Genomic DNA, 18,228 nt, shown 5'->3' with positions numbered 1-18,228 from the left:
GATTTAGGCAAGTAGTAACTGGTTAGAGGAAGTCCCCAGGAAATCAATGTGAGTCAATGTAATGTTCTCTGAAGTCATGGAGACACAGATGTGTGTGTTTGTGATTGTGATTGTGTGTGTGTGTGTGTGTGTGCGTGTGCGTGTGTGTGTGTGTGTGTGCGTGTTATGTCAGTTCACATGCAAGAGCACATCTGCTGGATTAAGCACACACAACGTTAGCCAGGACATATACATAAAAGCATATGTCAATAAAAGAGATACTTAAAAATCACAAACACACACACTCACTGACAGAGGAGTAGCTGTTGTTTATATCAGTCCCCTGCTGAGAAAGCTTTAGAAGGTTATAAAGATGTAGGATGTGCTCAAGATATAAATAGACGGAGAAGTACATTAGACGTTTGGTGTGGAGTGTATGTAGACACATGGGTACTGTAGAATACAGTTATTGCTCTAACTGTTGATCTCCAGCCGCTTTGGCTGTAAATCAACCAGCAATCATCAGGCACCTAGTGTGTTGGGCCTGTACTGCATCACACTGAATGGGATTTAAATGAGAAATCTTATTACGGCAGCGGTGATGCTGAAGACATTTTCTTTCTTGTATCATCACTTTTCGGATTTCTTTGTCAATAGTGTAATTAAATACTAATGATAACATTTCAGATAACATAACAGTTGCACTGCTGTGCTCTGAAACCAATTCTTTACAATAGCAAGCACTGTGCAAGAGCTATGTTTCACAGCTCTCTTGTGTGTTTGTCACATTTGGGGACAAATTTTCAACCTGTACCTAATGCAGTAAATGTAGCTGCCATGAGTTGGTTACCCTGTTCCTGACACGCAAAGACGAGAATTTAATTTTAAACATTTGTCTGAAACCAAGAATTATATGACCCGAGTTTACAAGACACATACGCATATTTATATCACATTTCGAGTCCAGCAGGCATTTCACTTATGTTCTAACGGTGAATTGGCCAGTTGCATACAAGAATCAATATCCACCTCCCTTCTTTTTTGGTTCTTGAAGAGAGAGCAGGTGTGTTTTGTGCGTATGTGGAGGTATTGACACACACAGGTTTGTGTAAGTATTTGAAGGCTGATTTGAGTTGATTTCTCTGGAGCCACCATCCTCATTTGCTGTTTACCCAATGCTGGGAATGTAAAGTGCATAATTTGATGATTCATCCATATATGAATGCTTTAACTAACTTTTAGTCAGAATTGGAAATCTGTTTAAGCTCCGAGCTGTTTTGCGGACTGCAACGGGAAAAAAATCAAAGCTACACCATGAATAGATTTTCTTAAATTAGTCACGCTGGGTCAGTGTAGAAAGGACCGTGCTCTGATGCTTGTATCTTTCTTTGCATCAGATAGAAATGATTTCTAACATGAAACAGGACTTTCTTTTTCTCTCACAAAACGTTTTTTTCATCCTCTTGATCTTTTTTACATTTAATGGCAAACTCCCCCCTTTAGCACAGCATTATCACCATCAGCTGAGCAGAAGTGGTTCTGTGCTTTTTGAGCTTGAATGCATGGAACAGACACAGCTGTTATATAACATTAGCTTAAGCTGGAAACATCAAAGGGACTTGAGAACACAGCATCACTATGAGATTTATCATTCTTATTATTGCGTATGTGTCGGTCAGTCTTTTTATGTGTGTACACTGTTGTTAGTTTTGTAACTTTTCAAGCTATTTATCAGTATCAGACTGAAACAGAACATTGTGTTATCACGTGAGAGGGCGTTATCACCTCCCACAAAATAGATTAGATACGTCAAATTGTGCCACAGACTGCTGAGACAATGCAGATTTCCACTCCAACGAGAGCCTAATTTAATTGATTATTTCCTCTGCATCAGTGAAATCACTTGCTGTCATCATTGGTTTGAAGCCCTGCAGCTCCACAGCAACATCCGCTGAATGACAGGCTCCTCACTTGTTTCCTTCTCTTCCTTCATTTTCCCAGATTAATGGTTAAACACCAGAAAATACAAGATATGAGGTACTGCAGTGTTACACAGAAAGACAGCTCACTCAGCAGCCCGCTTTCTTTTTACACCATGTACCATTTTTAGTTGCTGTTGCACGTTTCAAAGTTTCCCCATGGGAATCAATAAAGCTTCTTTTTTTTATTCAAAATATATGTAAAACACAGAATGTGTACGCTTGTGCTTTAATTTATGTACAGTACATTCATTAAATCCACTCATGCTTGCATCTGGAGTATGTTTGCACGGAGGTACCCAATAGACCCTGTGCCCATGGTAACAGTAGGGTTTGCTTGTGTCATCTGTTTAAGCAGCGAGGAAGAGGAAAGAGCATCGGCTGCCCAGTGTTTCAGCTCTTTGGGCCCTGGTGAAACTGGTTAACTGTGCTGATGCTGGTTTGGCCTCATGTGTTTTAATTTAGATATTTACCTGAGATGCCGATATGGAAATTACTTAGCTGCAGTAAGCCGGTGTATCAACATTAGAAACAAACAACAAAAGGAGACACAACTGCAAAGAGGTAAGAGATTTTTCAGCTAGCCCTCTGACCTTCCTGCCTACCTGGATACTCTCTTTAGTGCTCTTCCACACTGGGTACACTATGTACTTACTTGTAGGTGTAAGATATTTTTTGAATTTTCTTCTTGAGAAGAAAATTCCCCATTGAAATATTTCCTGATTTGAGATAATGTAGCTTATGAAGAAGCTTAAGTTCTGATTATAACAACACAACAAATTAAAAAAAAAAAAGATTTATTAATCGGTTTTGCTCTGAAAAACCCCAAAACATAATTCTTAGATACAAAGGGGGATGGAAAACAGAGACAGAACAGAAGAAGCGATGGCATAAAATAATGGCAGATAAAGTGGAGAGGAGGAGGCAGATGGGAATAAATGGGTCGTACAAAAGCCATTCTGTCAACAGCTGAGTGGGAAGAAATGAAGGAAGAGGAGAAATAGAGGAGGAGGAGGAAATAGATGTTTGGTTTGGGTCCACTAATAACTGGAATAGACTTGTTTTGCTGCAGCTGGGATAAGGAATGTACCCATCTAAGAGAAGGCTATTAAGGCTATAGGGCCAATAAAAAGTGAAAGCACCACCAATGGGGATTTTCTGGGATTGTCTGCAGTTTCCCTTCAGTTCTCCACAAGACAGAGCATATAAGCATTCTCTCTATTTGCTTTGATAAGTAGAGTTGCATTCAAAAGAGTGCACCTCTAAGTTAATCTCAGTTGTCACTCATGATGTCTCACGCCTTTTTAATAACATCCAGTAGCTATTTTAAACCAAACATACCAGCAAAATGAACAGAACATATATCATCACTATAAGACGTTAAACTGAAATGACACAAAACAATCTTGGAATACATTTATTTCACGTGTTCTTTCAGTTTGGCCCATGTCCCATCTGCTAACATGGAGGGGGCAGAGCCTATACTACAGAGAGATGTTTTGGCTTCATTTTAGTGGAGCTGTTATGTTATGTCCATCTTGATGTTCAGTCTGTGGTCCCCTCCTGTCAATGTCACTTACGTGTGACTGGCCAACAAGCCTCCCCCTCTCTTCAGACAGTAGATCAGAGGTTATAATGGGAGAGGATGAAATCACTTTGACTGAACAAGCATGTGTATTGAGGCACTTGGGTGCGACAGTGATAAATGTCCCCAGCGAAACGCAGAGGCTAAGTGTGTAAACACCCAGAGAGCAGGACTGTTCCCATTACTTGGGCTGTCACCTTCGTTAGCCTCACTTCCTCACAACAATTAGAGCTGGTGTCTTCCTGAAAATGAAAGTCCCCGGCTCTTTCATTGTCATGTTTCTTCTACTTATCGCCCATTCTTTTTCCATTTTTCGCTTTCTCTGTTGTTCTGTTGTTCTTCCTTCTCCTTTCTTCTCTTTTATATTTCGACTACAGTTAAACTGCAAATCTACATTGTCAAAATATTTTTTTGACAATGATATTTGAGATTTTTACATTTTGTCTTCAAATAACATTCCCTACGTGCCACCAAAGATTTACTTAGTAACTCAAATGAAATTAAGGCTGATTGTATATGGTGTCATACAAGATCTATGTTATGGATATGCAGACAAAATCATTACAAGACAAATCAAACAACATTAAGTAAAATATAGAATAATCTTGCTCGGAGTGCCCTGTCAGCCTTGTTCTCTGTTTTTCTCCCTTCTTTCACATCATCCATTTCAGCTGTAAGTCTCTTATCCTGTCTGCTCCAACGTCTTAGTGACATTCTCGGCTCCTCAGTGAAGCTTTGAGGTTTGTGTTGAGTCACCCTTTTTTCTCCCCCTCCTCCTCACAAAGAAGACAAGTCCCCATAATGTGACTTTGTAAACAGATTTAGGTCCCCACAACGTGAGTCACCTGGACCACACGCACATACACACGCTATATGCACACAACTGGTGCCGTGTTGATCTGTAACTGTGTACATCTGTGATTGAAGGATGTGTTTTTTTTCTGAGACAAAATGTTATCATATACAGACTGACATCCCTCTGCCTGACAAAGATAACTGAGTGTTCACTTGAGCCAATGCAAATGGTTGATGCGTACACTCTCTTTCAACCAAAATTACTGTCACACTGCTGAGTGACATTTTGAAAACATCCTCAATCAATGTAAATCCACAGTTTGTGAGGGACATATGCATTTTCACAGTGTTTGACTTTGACCTACAAAGTTCCTGAATTGCAACTGTGTGAACATTGATGTTTTATCACTGTCAGTTCAGAAGTCACAAGGACTTCTCTTTAACTGGGGGACTTGGTATAAGAATAGGAAACGGGGTTGCTTAAGGTTGACTTGGCCTCTGAGAGTCGAAATAAAAATGTCCAAAAAGAAGAGACTCGACAAAGGAAAAGAAAAACCATCAGGGAAGCGAGGCCATGGTCAGTGCTGGCTGAAAAGATAATAGAGGAGGAGGCAGAGGGCAATGAAGAGAGGAGGGCCTGAACTATAAAGAGGAGAATGTGAAGGAGAAAAATAAAACTTTATCGAGTGAAATTCGGAAAAGAAGAAATTAAAATTAAAAAGAAAATAGTCAGAGACATAAAGGAAGAGAGAGGCAGACATTTTATAACGGTCAAACTGAAGAAAACCTTATACCTTCAATATGTGACACTACAATCAATTGAATAGAATAGATTCCAATTATATATACCCCAGCAGCAGAAAGAAAATGAGCAATTTCAATTTTATTTAGTAATTAAGTTGTTATATAAACTTGAATGAACACTGAAGCAATCTGGGATTAATGCAGTTTTGGGGTATTCATTACCATTTGGTTATTTTGGTTTGGTGGTTAGTTGGTTGGTTGGTTGTTAGGTTGGGAAGGTGGTTGGTTAGTTGGGTGGGTGGTTCGTCGGTTGGTTGCTTGGATGGGTGGTTGGTTGTTGGTTGGGTGGGTGGTTGCGTAAAAGGCATGGGAGTAATAAAATATGATTGACTAGTAAGGAGTGATGCACAGTTACTAACGTGATCGTACACCATTTGGAATTCAACATCTTGTTTGATTTTAATTTCTCTTTTTTGCTTTGTCCCTCTCTTTCAGGGGTCCAATGGGTAGCCCCAAGCCTGGCATGCAACAAGGAGGCCATGGAGGAGGAATGGGAGGAGGAATGGGTGGAATGGGAGGAGGAGGAATGGGGGCTGGAGGAGGAATAGGAGGTGGAGGAATTGGTGGAGGAGGAATGGGTGGTGGAGGAATGGGAGGTGGAGGTATGGGAGGAGGAGGAATGGGTGGAATGGGTGGAGGAGGAATGGGAGGTGGAGGAATGGGTGGAGGAGGAATGGGTGGAGGAGGAATGGGTGGAGGAGGAATGGGAGGAGGAGGAGGAGGAATGGGTGGAATGGGTGGAATGGGTGGAGGAGGAATGGGTGGAATGGGAGGAGGAGGAATGGGGGGCGGAGGAATTGGTGGAGGAGGAATGGGCGGAGGAGGAGGAATAGGAGGAGGAGGGATAGGGGGGGTGAGAGGAGGAGGGATGGGGGGAATGGGTGGAGGAGGAATGGGAGGAGGAATGGGAGGTGGAATGGGTGGAGGAGGAATAGGGTCCAGAGCTGCCGAGCCCTACCGCCTGGCCACTCACGAGACTCCAACTTCCCCCCGACACATGCAGTCCAGCCAGGGGTCTGGTCATGGGATGGGTCACGGTCCTGCCGGATCCAGTATGGGAGGCCATGGAGGTCAGAGTCCTGGTCAGCACGCATCCCGTCGAAACCTCCAGGTCGACTTCAGTGGCTCCAGGACCGGCCGGTCTCCATCGGTGTCTCCTGACCGCGGCGTAACGCCCACCTCACCTTACTCGGTGCCTCAGATCGCGCCCATGCCGAGCAGCAAACTGTGCCCAGTGTGCACCTCCACAGAGCTGTCCAACCCACCGGCTGTACCCAACTACAACACCTGCACCCAGTGTAAGGCCACCGTCTGTAACCAGTGTGGATTCAACCCCAACCCACACCTCACTGAGGTAAGTCAGGTTTGACAAGGAGTATGTATGTATTTGCATTGTTTTCCTCTCATGTCTGCCTTTACTTTTCCACAGCAAATATGTGCAACAAGGTAAAATCGTTGCAGTTTTCTATCTGCATAAATGACATCAGTAATCTGATTGTGCTGATTTATAGTGAGAGACAAAGCATTTGGATATGCATATAATCTAATCCTGTGGGCGGACAGAGGTCAATGTCAGTTCATGTTTCAGTATTTAATGATAAACAACAGGAAACGTTTATGTACATAGTTGGAGTCTGGAAAAAGATCTTGTCGAAACAAACAGGATAAAGATTTTGTCTGGCCTATTGTGAGAGTCTGCGAAGGAGAGGAAAGATGTTTTGCTTGGGCATTTTTAATTTTTTATGCCAATCATTCACCTTTGACTTTAATGATATTGAATTGAGTGAGTGAATGAGTCGGCACAGGGAAAGAAGCGAGAAAGATGGTTGGAGGCAAAGGAGATTAACGATGACGGGAAGAGAAAGAGTGAGGGAGAATGAGAGAGCATGGTCACATTAAAAAAGATAATTGGAAGCTTTAACTGTGCGTTTATTTTTCTGTGTATTTTAATTTAAAGAGGGAATTTAAATAATAGAAAATACATGAATGAGCAACAGACTGAAAGCATATAGGCTGTGTGTGTGTGTGTGTGTGTGTGTGTGTGTGTGTGTGTGTGTGTGAGACTTTGTACTGCAGTGTGTATTTCTGATAGACAGGAAGTGTAAAGACTCAACAAGTGGCAGTAATTTCTTCCAGATGCGCTGACAGAATCCCCAGGTCTGGACTGTGTGTGTGTGTGTGTGTGTGTGTGTGTGTGTGTGTGTGTGTGTGTGTGTGTGTGTGTGTGTGTGTGTGTGTGTGTTTGTGTTAAGAAAACAATAGTACCTGGAATTCAAAGAGAGATGGAGAATAAAAGAGACCGAGGAGTTTAACTGTAAAGTTATTCAGAGTTGGATGGAGGGATGAAGAGGAGAGATAAGGTTAAGAGACTATCTGATTGAGAGGAGGTCAACACTCCCCTTCGTTGATGAGTTCAAACTATCAGTCTGGTGTCAGGGTCAGGTGACAAATGCCAAGTCTAATCCTCCGCATGCAGACAGGACAGACAGGAACACAACCACACAACACACAGAGGCACAAGACTACGAGTGATATATTAGCTATGCTGGCACACACTGATTCTCGCTCATGTCAGGTTCAGGGGCTTTTCATTGGCAGGTGGCAGGATAAACACTCGGTTGTAGTAAACAAACAGCTGTGGTTGTGTTGTTGTGTCTCATTTTGATTTGCTTTTGTGTTGGAGAACATTGGCCCCAGTGTCGTCCATGTGTACCTGGTACACACACTCTGGTCATTCACTCTGATGCTCCATATAAAGATGGATGATGTGTCATCAAAAATGATACTAAAATATTACAAGAGTCTGCTCTGTAGCGATCAGGGATGGAGGTTCTGCTGCTCCACCAATTCCATCTCAGATGTCAATTATGGTGTTTCACCCTGTTTAAATAGCATCAAATAACATATTATAACCAAAAATAAGCACTTGGACAAACATCAGTGTGATAAAATTACCAAAATCATCTTTGAGAAATATTTATTTGACGTGTACTGTGACTTTTTAATTTTGACCATGTCCTATCCATCAACATAGAGGAGGATTTATGACCTATACTGCAGCCAGTCACCAGGTGGCGATAGTCTACGCTCAACAGGCTGTGTGTGCAAGCTGAAACATATACACACACACACACACACACTCACACACACACACACACTCACACACACACACACACACACCAGTACGCACAAGTCAGTGTGCAAGCAGTAATTTAGATTAAATTGACTAACAAGGTCACAGACCAATAGTGTGTAAATATTTATTTAAAAAGTCAATGTTATATTTAGACAGACTTAATGAATGAAGTATCATTGTTGCGAGCACCTGCCTTCTGCTATTGTTGTGTGTGGAGTTTGATATCAGGCTAAAACACTTGTAGGGTAACAAGTATCAACATGGTACCTTCGATACCTTGATACTGTCAGAATAATCTGAATTGTAGCATCAACATGGCACCGAAATATTGATTCTAGTGACATTTGGTCTTTACAGTACGACAGATTCTGTCTAAACTAAATCTTTTTATCTCTGCTCTTATGTTCCTGCACATGTGGTCGCGTCTGTGTGTGTGTGAGAGAGAGACAGTGAGAGTTTTTAATAATGGTGGATAATGCTAATGTAGAGGAGGGAGGAGTTGATAAGCCTCTGATTTAGGGATTTGGACTGCACTTGTGGCAGATTAACACAAACAAAATTACACACATATGCTCGCGCGCACACACACACACACACACACACACACACACACACACACACACACACACACACACACACACACACACACACACACACACACACACACACACACACACACACACACTCAGAGGCAATAACAAGTACCGATATGTAGACACCCACACAAACACAGTCAGCCGCAACTTGTGGCTTAAAAAAAGAAAAATTACTAATTAATTATTTTCCCAGAAGAAACATTAATCCTCAAATTTGAGGTCTGATTTCCGACTCCTCCATCTTGTACAGATTTATACGACGGTCCTGCAGTTGTTTGGGCTCCTATAAATTATGGATTAGCCTTCTTCTCCAATTAACATTTACTATCTTCTCAATTTCTGTCCTTGCCAATCAATGCTCCCTCAATCCTGGTTGTCTAATAAACAGTGACAACCTCTAAACACTGTTCCCCTGATGTAGTTTATAGTATTCAGTTGACTTAGCTCAACAGCTGTAAAAGAGTAAAACGCATTACAATGTTGCATACGTTTTTTTCACTCCACTGAGCTTGCTATTATATTGACATAAACATTAAATCTTGCACATTGTTAGGAATTTCTTTTATTCAGATTAAATCTACCCCAGACAATTTAATGGAAGCTTGGGAATTCAAATATAATAGAAATAAGAACATATATTGTGAATGGTAAGTGATGTTTTGCACTTTTTAAGATAAAAATAATCTTTCAAAAAAAAGAATTTACACATACACATAAATATGAATACTTTACTACTAGCCATTGCAATAACCCCTTCACAAAAGCCTTCAGCTGTGTGTGGCAGAACTCTAGCCTAGTTGTGTATGGATTAATAGTTAAACTGAACATTATCCCATATGATCGCAGTTAATCAATGTTTTGTGTGTGCTGATAATTCAATAAGCAGCGCCAGGCTCTATATCCGTCAAACTGTGATCACATTCCATTTACATCCGAGAACATTAAGCAGACTTAGCCCGGCAGGCTAAAGAGATTATTTTATATTAACAGGTCTGAGATGTTTATTAACGACTGTTAAACAAGCACAGAGTCACATGAAGTCCTGGCATGCTTCATGTTTAAATGATCCTGACCGAAAGGAAAATTCTTTCTCACATAATAATAAAATGTTTCCAGCTATAACCACCCCGCTCTTTGTAGAATCATAGAATAATACCTGAACTCAGCTTCCTCAATATTACAAAAATTGTTTTCTATTAACACTGACACGTCCACATCTTGTTATATTCTGACGCCTTTTTCATCAGATAACCTTAAGCAGGCTGAGCCAGGAGGGTGACACCAATTATCAGGCCAAAGAGGAGGATCAGTGACAGATTATAGCCAATGTGTTTGATTCAGGAAAGGTGGTATTTAGGGAACATGGCTTTCATGTTGTTCATTTAGCTGTGAGTGTGATTAGTGGAATGTCAGGCACTGAAATATACATGCACATACTATTTATAGGTCTGGTTCGCATGTTGAATCTGGACATCACAGTTGCATGCGACAGTTCCTGGCGCTGGCAGCACGTTGGTGTGGTAATTACCACTGTCACCTCACAGCAAGAGGGTTTGAATCTCGGTTCATCCACGTTAGCTGTGGCAGTGTGGATTTTCCAAAGACTTGTAGATTGGGGTTAGGTTAATTGGAGACTAAATTGACCATTGTTGTGAATGTGAGAGTGAATGGTTGTTTGTCTCTGTATATGTTGGCCCTATGATATGCTGCAATATCGTCCAATGTCAGCTGGGATTGGCTCCAACTCACCCTGCGACCCTCAAAGGAAAGGCAGCACAGATGATGCATGGATGGAGTTCCTGGTGTCTTAGGAATCTTAGGAGCTAACGGTGAGATTGTGCATCAGTGATGTTTTGATACCTTAACTTAACAGACCTAAAAAAACCTTACAACAAAGCCTCTAAACATCAGTGCAACAAATCAAATGTAGGTACAAGACATTTTAACATAGTAAGAAAAGGACAGGTGTTACTGAAATCGCTCAGTTCAGGACGAGCATTGCAGTAAGAAACAATCATGTGACAGTGTGCCGGCATAAACAATACTGCGACCCTGAAACTGAAGCTGCAACATTAAATTAATCTGTCAATAATTTTCTTCTCTTACTTCTGTATTTTTCCTCCCCAAAAAAAAAAAAGTGTTTCAAAATGTCTGATGTAAAAAAAGTCTGATTCAAGTCGTTCCAAGTCGCTGCCCGTGGGATCTTTATCAACCTCTAAACTAGTAATTTTTATTGGTAGAATAGTCTTCAAACAAACCTTATGAGATGTTGACAACCATTTGGCACATAGTCACTTACAGGGTGTTTTTGCCGTGAACCAGATGGAACCTTTTTTATTTGATGTTTTTTGTGGATAAAATGTGTTGGTTTTACACCTTAAAAGGATAAAACCCAGAGTGTTGCAGCTCTCATAAATATGGATGAGGGATGCTGAAACTCCCACACACCATGTTTTTGCAATTCATTTATATGAGTTATTCATTCCTTAAAATAAAACACCTGGGGAAGATGCTACAAACCCTCAGTGTGGAAGTTCATACTGAACAGTGGACAGGTTGTAGCTTGTCATCTTTTCCTGATGCTCCGCAGTTGAGAAAAAAACGTTGCTTTCCTAATTAACCATGGCCTTTGAATGTTTTGTGCATGGCAGTTGTTCGATAATACCACCCACTCTACAGCTACACACTCACAGCTGGAATTTTAACCAGCGACCATTTGCTCAAATTAACTCATTTGCATAGCATTGTTAATCCACTGGGGGTTTAGGTTGAACAGATTTCTAAGCAGGGAGACAGACTTAATGTCATTGGTCGATGTTGGGCTCAGTGGGCGGAACCCTGGACATCCTGTTTTGGTGGCAAAAGCTGTAAAGTGGGGTTGTTTAAATCATGAATAAATCCATATACTGATATCTACCTTTGTTACGGAGGCATTTAAGAAAGTAGAAGGTCAACAGGTTAACTAGATAACTAGGTCACATTGTTTCAGTTAATAGCAGATCATTATGATTCTTATACGTCTCTTTTCTTTTATATAGACATGTAAAATTGTATGTAACAACTAAATAACTGACAACTAACAAAATAGATGAACTCTGTGACGTTTGTTCCTCCTCTTGAGTTTAAATTCATCCCAAGATTATTTACCATGTGAACAGCACTCTAAGAAGATATTATTGGGTTATTAAATATGAGTATATACAGTATATGTGGAAGAATATATGCTATGAATATATCAAAACCAAAACCAAAAACAATTTAACATTTAACAAAAGAGGCTTGTACAAGACCTTTGCATTGATGAAATTTGACCTAAAATCAGCAAAGCTGGTTTATACCAGGATATCATATTAAAGTCAAATAATAATAATTAAATCTGTTCTGTTTTCATTGCTCAGTAGTGCTAAGGACTTATTTAGTCAATGTGAAAAAAAGTTATTGAGGTACTAATCCCCATACCAGAGTGTCCTGTAACGAACCTGTTTTATTCCAAAAAAGATTTATATTCTGTTGCCACAAACATGAAATCACTTCCTGTGTCAGAGAGAGTTTCAAACTGCAAAGGCAGAAACTTTCAGGAGGTCTCATTAGCTGCTGCGGGTCTCTGCTGAGTCGCTCAATCGCGGTTTATTTTACACAACATAAAGTCTCCCCATGATTAAGGGAGACTCTGATTCAGTGGAATTAAGTTTATTTCTGTGTGAACCTCACACAACCCGAAATCATCTAGTATGCAGCACAAGGTGAGTTTCTGGTGAGGAAGCAGTGGCCGTCCAATGCTCAGATTCGGCGACCAGGGGAGCAGGTGATGTTCTAGATGGGAAAAGGAATGAAGCAAAGCCAAAAATCCATTATTCCAACAGATATTTACGTATATGGCAATGTAGTGATTCAATAAGTTATATCTTCTTAATATCAGTATAAACATAAACAAGTTCTGTGTTGCTTTTGTTGTTATCCTGGCAAACCGCAGACTTGATTGTGAAAATACTATGGCACAAGTAAAAAAATAAATGAAATCGAAATGTGTGGATGAGTGCAGCTGCAGGGTATTATTTATGATTGTATTATTGATGATATTTAGTTTTCTTGTCGTTCACACTAACTTGATCTCGGCCCACTTGTCTCTTAGCCATTTGCCGTCTAAGGCCTTCGACAGCACGTCTTCCTCCGTAGCCTGTTTGTTGTTCAACAGACTGCTTGCTAATTTTAGACTCAGCTTGCACAAAGAGCTGTCACTGGAAATGTGTGTGTGAGGTGGATCAATTAGTTTCCATAGAAATCTGCAGATTGTGCTTCTCTGTTCCCTTCTCTCAAATCTTAGTATCTGCCTAAACTCTGGAAAATGTCTGCATCAGTGGGTCTGGACATTTTTCGGGACATTGCCTTTCGCATATGAAAAATGCAGCAGGAGATTGTCCAAGTGAGACATGTTGACAACAACATTAAAATGTCCGAACAATTCAAGCAAGGAGTGACCTCTGGGTAGAGCACACAGGATTAATAACATGTTGTATAAATTCTGTTGTGCAAATCATGTGGTTTTGTGTACAGCACATCAGCATCGGCGCCGGTTCTCTTCAACAAAAGCTCTTGAATCTCCTTGTCTTTCCAAGTTGACTTCTTCCTCTGCGTCCTATACATGTATTTAATTTTTTCATTTTTGTGGCCTTTGTGTAGAAACGTGATCAACTTGCACCACATCGCGTGCTGTAAATTCTTTGGACATTATCTTGATGTATTGTCACATGGTCTCACTTGGAATAATTACTGGAAATCTTGCCAGGGGGCTGGCAGGGGAAACTCGAGAGAATGTCTGAAGCGACTTTGAGATTTGTCTTCTCGCAAACAGCCTCTCATGATAATTTGACAAACATGTCCGGACTTCAGTGCATGTCTAAAAGCAGCAAATAACTGCTCCTTAACTCAAGGCTATAGTTGCAGTGGACAAAGTTTTAGACAAATCCACGCGGCATAGGATTTCTTTATTTATTACCAAGGTGAGTCTTGGAACAAGAATAATTACCTCTCAGGGGTTGTGAAAGTGTTTTTCTGTATATAATTTACTCTCTGCATCTAATAAACTAGTACAAGACCACAACATGACCAGCACCTGCACCCACCTCAGTAAGTGTGTTGGTCTGTCCCATTCCTCATAGCACTGCTGCTGCTGCTGCTGCTGGTTCTGATGATGATAGTAATGATAATGCTACTGAGACAAGTTACAGGAATGACACTCTGGTAATTACCTCTTACATTTCTTTCTAATGACATGATATTTTTATCACCGTGATGGCAGTCTCGCCTCAGAGAATTGGAGCCAGTCGCTCATAAGGACTGAAAACAGTGACCGTTCTCCCTAATGAGGGACATCACTGTGGTGGCCTAAATGAGAGGAGGTATTTTCATCATTGCAAATGGAGCATAATGATTATAATTCAGACGACACCTAGCACTGAAATAAATATAATGGCTGGTGAGAGCTCATCACTGTTGTATTGTCTCCTGCTTTTCTTCTGTTGATTACAGCCCAAGTCTTTATGTAATGTTTCAGAACAAACTTCTGATTATGTACAAAGCTCTTAACTACACTGATATGTGTGTTCAATTTTTCAGTATTTAAACAAACAACAGTCTTTAAAAAAAATTATATTTAACTTTAATAACACAGACCAAAACAAAACATCAACATCCTTACATAACATACAATACAAACAAAAGCATAAAAGACAATAATCACATAAGACAAAAAAGAAAAAGAAAAAGCCAGACTGTACAGAGATAAACTACAGCGTTACAGCCTATACTAATCCACCATTCAGTGAAAATAAAGCATATGGCGAGGAATAGCCAGAATGGGTATCAGGCAAAATTTGGGGTATCATTCGAAACAGTTAAGGTGTCTATTAATTGGGCCCCAGGTGCTTTTTCATTAAAACCTTGCATGCTGCTCAGAAGCCTCTCAAGGTGTATCCCTGAAACTAGTTCCATTAACCATCTGGAGAAACAAGGAGCACTGGTAGCTTTCCATTCGCTGAGTATTATTCTCTTTGCAACTAACATACCAAACACAAGGGTCTGCTGTACAGTATGTGGCAGTGCAAGAGAAGCTACAGAGCAGCCAAACAGGGCAACCAGTGCATCAGGTTTAATTTGTAGACCATACATTTTAGAATATCATTAAAAAATATCCTGCCAGATGGCTAGGGTGGTATGGTTGTAAGCACTGTCGCCTCAGGGATTCCAGTTCAAATGTCTTGCCATACATATTTACTGTCTGTGTAGGTGCCTCAAGCTTCCTCCCACAGTCCAAAGACATGCAGATTAGGGTTCGGTTATTTGGAGACTCTAAATTGACTGTAGGTGTGAATGTAAGAGTTAATGGTTGTTGGCCCAAATTTTCCACAAAAATCTGGCCATCGTACTACACGTTACTAAATAAATGGACTTCCGGAGAAGTCTTCATACAATTGCTTCAGAACAGCCCCCCAGCTGATACCAAGCCAATTGTATTACAGCTGAAAAACTGAGTCGGTCTGTACCTCACAATTTGAACTGTCAGAGAGCTTCCCACCAATCACAGTAATCCTGAGTTGTTGAAACACTGGCTCAGGTGAAATCTTATGGTGAGGAAGTAGCCAAATTTTATAAGTCATTACCGAGCTGCCAGGGAGAGTTTAAATCCTGACATGCAATTAAGTTTCAAAGTGTGGAAAATAATCATGACTCTAACTCCACTTTACTGAAATGTATGTAAAGCGTCCACACAGCATTGCAAATTTCCTTCCCCCTTATTTTCCAAATTTGCTAGCGCAGAGACTTTCCTTTTCAGCCTCCATCCTCTTTTCTTCTTGCCGTTTTAGGTCTGCAGTTCTTGCTTTCTTTCTACTGTTCTACCGCAGCCTTTATCCAGCTCTCTCCTTGCTTCCCCCCTATGTACATCTCCAGTCTCTCCACTCTTTCCCTCTCTCCTTCTCTGCGGTACTAGGAAGCAGTCCGTCACGCATGGCTGTCCTTGAGTGAGTGGCGAATCAAAAGCCCCAGCGTCGGCATAAACCTCCACCAAGCAGCAGAAATCCTGTTTGAAAGCCTCCAGTTGCACTGACAGCTCAGTGGATATGCACATAAACACACACTTGCACTTGCATATGGAGTCCCCCCCCCCCCACACACACAGTACATTCATGAACAAATCTAGTTCAGTGGAGAAATGTGTGCATGTGTTTCCCCTGAGGGTTCCTCACCGCAACCGCATTCTATATGTCCCTGTTGTGCACTGACAGAGAGCGACTCAGTGACGAGGTTAGTTGCATTAACACAGGAATAGTTGAAAGTGATTAATCTGGTTAAATTGTATCCCAGTGAAAAACAAGCAACTTTGGCATCACCCCAGAAGCAATACTTCCACATCCACCCTGAAAATTCCACAACAGTGTTCGGCTCCTTTACCATTTTTTCTTAACAGGACCTGTTGTTTAAACTATATCTTGTTTCCTATAGTTTACTCTACTTCACTCTCTGGTGTAATTCTTCACAGTGGCTGTTTTGGCTGAAACCAACCAAGCCAGTTGATATATTTTACTGGTGAGAATTGACGATCAAGCCGCATTCAGTTACTTCACAGCTAGCTAGTTAGCTACATTAGGTTATCTAGCATTACAATAAAAATGTTATATTTATTTTGTATTTTGGAAAATACTTTGTGGGTAACCATATTTTATCATGACTAAGCTGACTCAGTTAGTTGAAGCCATAGACTGTATCTCCTCTTCCTCCCACTATCCAGAAATGAAAATTGGCACTTGAACAAACATCAGTGTGACAAAAACGACCTAATGAAAATTAAAAATTTAATTAATTTGATGTGTACTTTGAGTTTTTCATTTGGTCCGAGTCCTATTTGCTAAGATGGAAGAGGCAGGGTTTCAAAAATTCTTTGGCTTCACTTTTGGGTAGCTGCCATGTTGTCCATCTTTATATACAGTCTATGGTTGGAGTGCTTACAGCAGGTTCCTTTGCTAATAGTTACCTAGCTCACATCAGCCAGCCAGGCAGCTACTACGTCAGCTATGTACAGCCTTTATATATGTGTATATATGTATTACATTACATTTTTCAATTTTTTCACTATGCAAGCTACATCAGTGCAATAACAAAAGTGCATCACAACCAGGAGTAAATGTAAACTATAGAAAAATAAAAGTCAACAAATGAATGAAGTAAAAATGTAAATTCGATAAAACGCTTTTTTCCTTTTTTTCTCATCTAGGCCTACATTGGTCCATAACAATACCAAAAAGCTTCTGTATCATCCAGAGACACAAAACTCAACAGATATGCAGCACAGGTCTGTCTCCATTGCAGACCTACCAAGCACCTTTAGAACAGTGCATGATGAAGATAGTGAAAACGGTTCATGATCTCCCAATAGACTGAATTAATGGGCTTTTCTGCCACATCAGTGAGTGACAGAATCACAAATGCATGGAACAGATGAAGGTTTGACTTTCAATATTATTTACACAGTTTGTAGGTCCCGTTCATTTTAACTAGACTCTTTGACTGTGCGTGGCCCCAGCGGGAGTGACACATCTAACCCTGTCTGTGTTACTACCCTGTTCTTCCCAATTAGTCCCACAGAAGCCCATTTTCGTATTTTTTTAAATCACCACTCTGCTCCTTTATTTCTCCTTTGTCCTCCTTCACTCCACTCTGAGCTCGTACCTGTCTTTCTTTTCCTCTTTTTTGCTATTCTGTGATATCCACTCCCTTTTTCCCCTGTCATTCTTTCTTCAAGCTTATTTCTGCCCCTCTACTTGTCTCAATCCTGACCCTTAATAGATTTACCACCTTGCCAGACAAACACTACCGTCACCATAGAAACCAGGTCAGGCACAATGAAGGTCACTGTATCTGTATATGCTGAGATACCAGGAAATGCTGTATGTTCCCAAATGTGAATGTCTGTGGGCGTGTTGCAACATCAAGGTGCAGAAATCTGCTGGGAGAGACTGTGATGGCAACAGCTTCACTGGGGCCACCAGGGAACATGTACTGCACATGTAAACACAGAAACAAACGTGTGTAGGGTAACACAAGATCCAGAATGAAAAAATACTGCAAAGATAATTTTTAAACTAAATCATAACTCATACACTTAACAAGAAGAGCATCTTCATCTGCTTTTCTCTCATCATGGAGCTCAATCATATCTCCTATACTTGATTGTTTACTCCCGTGTAGCCGTTCAGTCTTTTGTTAAGGTATTATGAATATGAATGACAATTCCTGGAAACTATTATTTTCTGTTCCAGTATCAGGGGAGAAAAAGCTGCAGGCACAATTACATTTAAA

General features: G+C 40.7%; 2 protein-coding genes across 2 annotated transcripts in view; both read left to right on the top strand.

Moving 5' to 3' along the window:
- LOC117764935 (acanthoscurrin-2-like) overlaps nucleotides 1-5,716 on the top strand; it is a gene marked incomplete at its 3' end in the record, with an annotated part of 29,445 nt that extends 23,729 nt beyond the window's left edge. Inside the window, exon 2 of the mRNA XM_034591106.1 lies at nucleotides 5,578-5,716. Coding sequence (XP_034446997.1) covers nucleotides 5,578-5,716 — 139 coding nt within the window. The remainder of the gene's footprint in view (nucleotides 1-5,577) is intronic.
- Nucleotides 5,717-5,980: 264 nt separating this feature from the next.
- bsna (bassoon presynaptic cytomatrix protein a) overlaps nucleotides 5,981-18,228 on the top strand; it is a 113,367-nt gene continuing 101,119 nt past the window's right edge. The window contains exon 1 of the mRNA XM_034590527.1: nucleotides 5,981-6,496. Within this exon, the coding sequence (XP_034446418.1) occupies nucleotides 6,011-6,496 (486 nt within the window). The 5' untranslated portion in view covers nucleotides 5,981-6,010. The remainder of the gene's footprint in view (nucleotides 6,497-18,228) is intronic.

Source organism: Hippoglossus hippoglossus, chromosome 7 (assembly GCF_009819705.1).
Source record: "Hippoglossus hippoglossus isolate fHipHip1 chromosome 7, fHipHip1.pri, whole genome shotgun sequence".
Classification (NCBI taxonomy): domain Eukaryota; kingdom Metazoa; phylum Chordata; class Actinopteri; order Pleuronectiformes; family Pleuronectidae; genus Hippoglossus; species Hippoglossus hippoglossus.
This window is presented reverse-complemented; position numbering and strand designations above follow the sequence as displayed.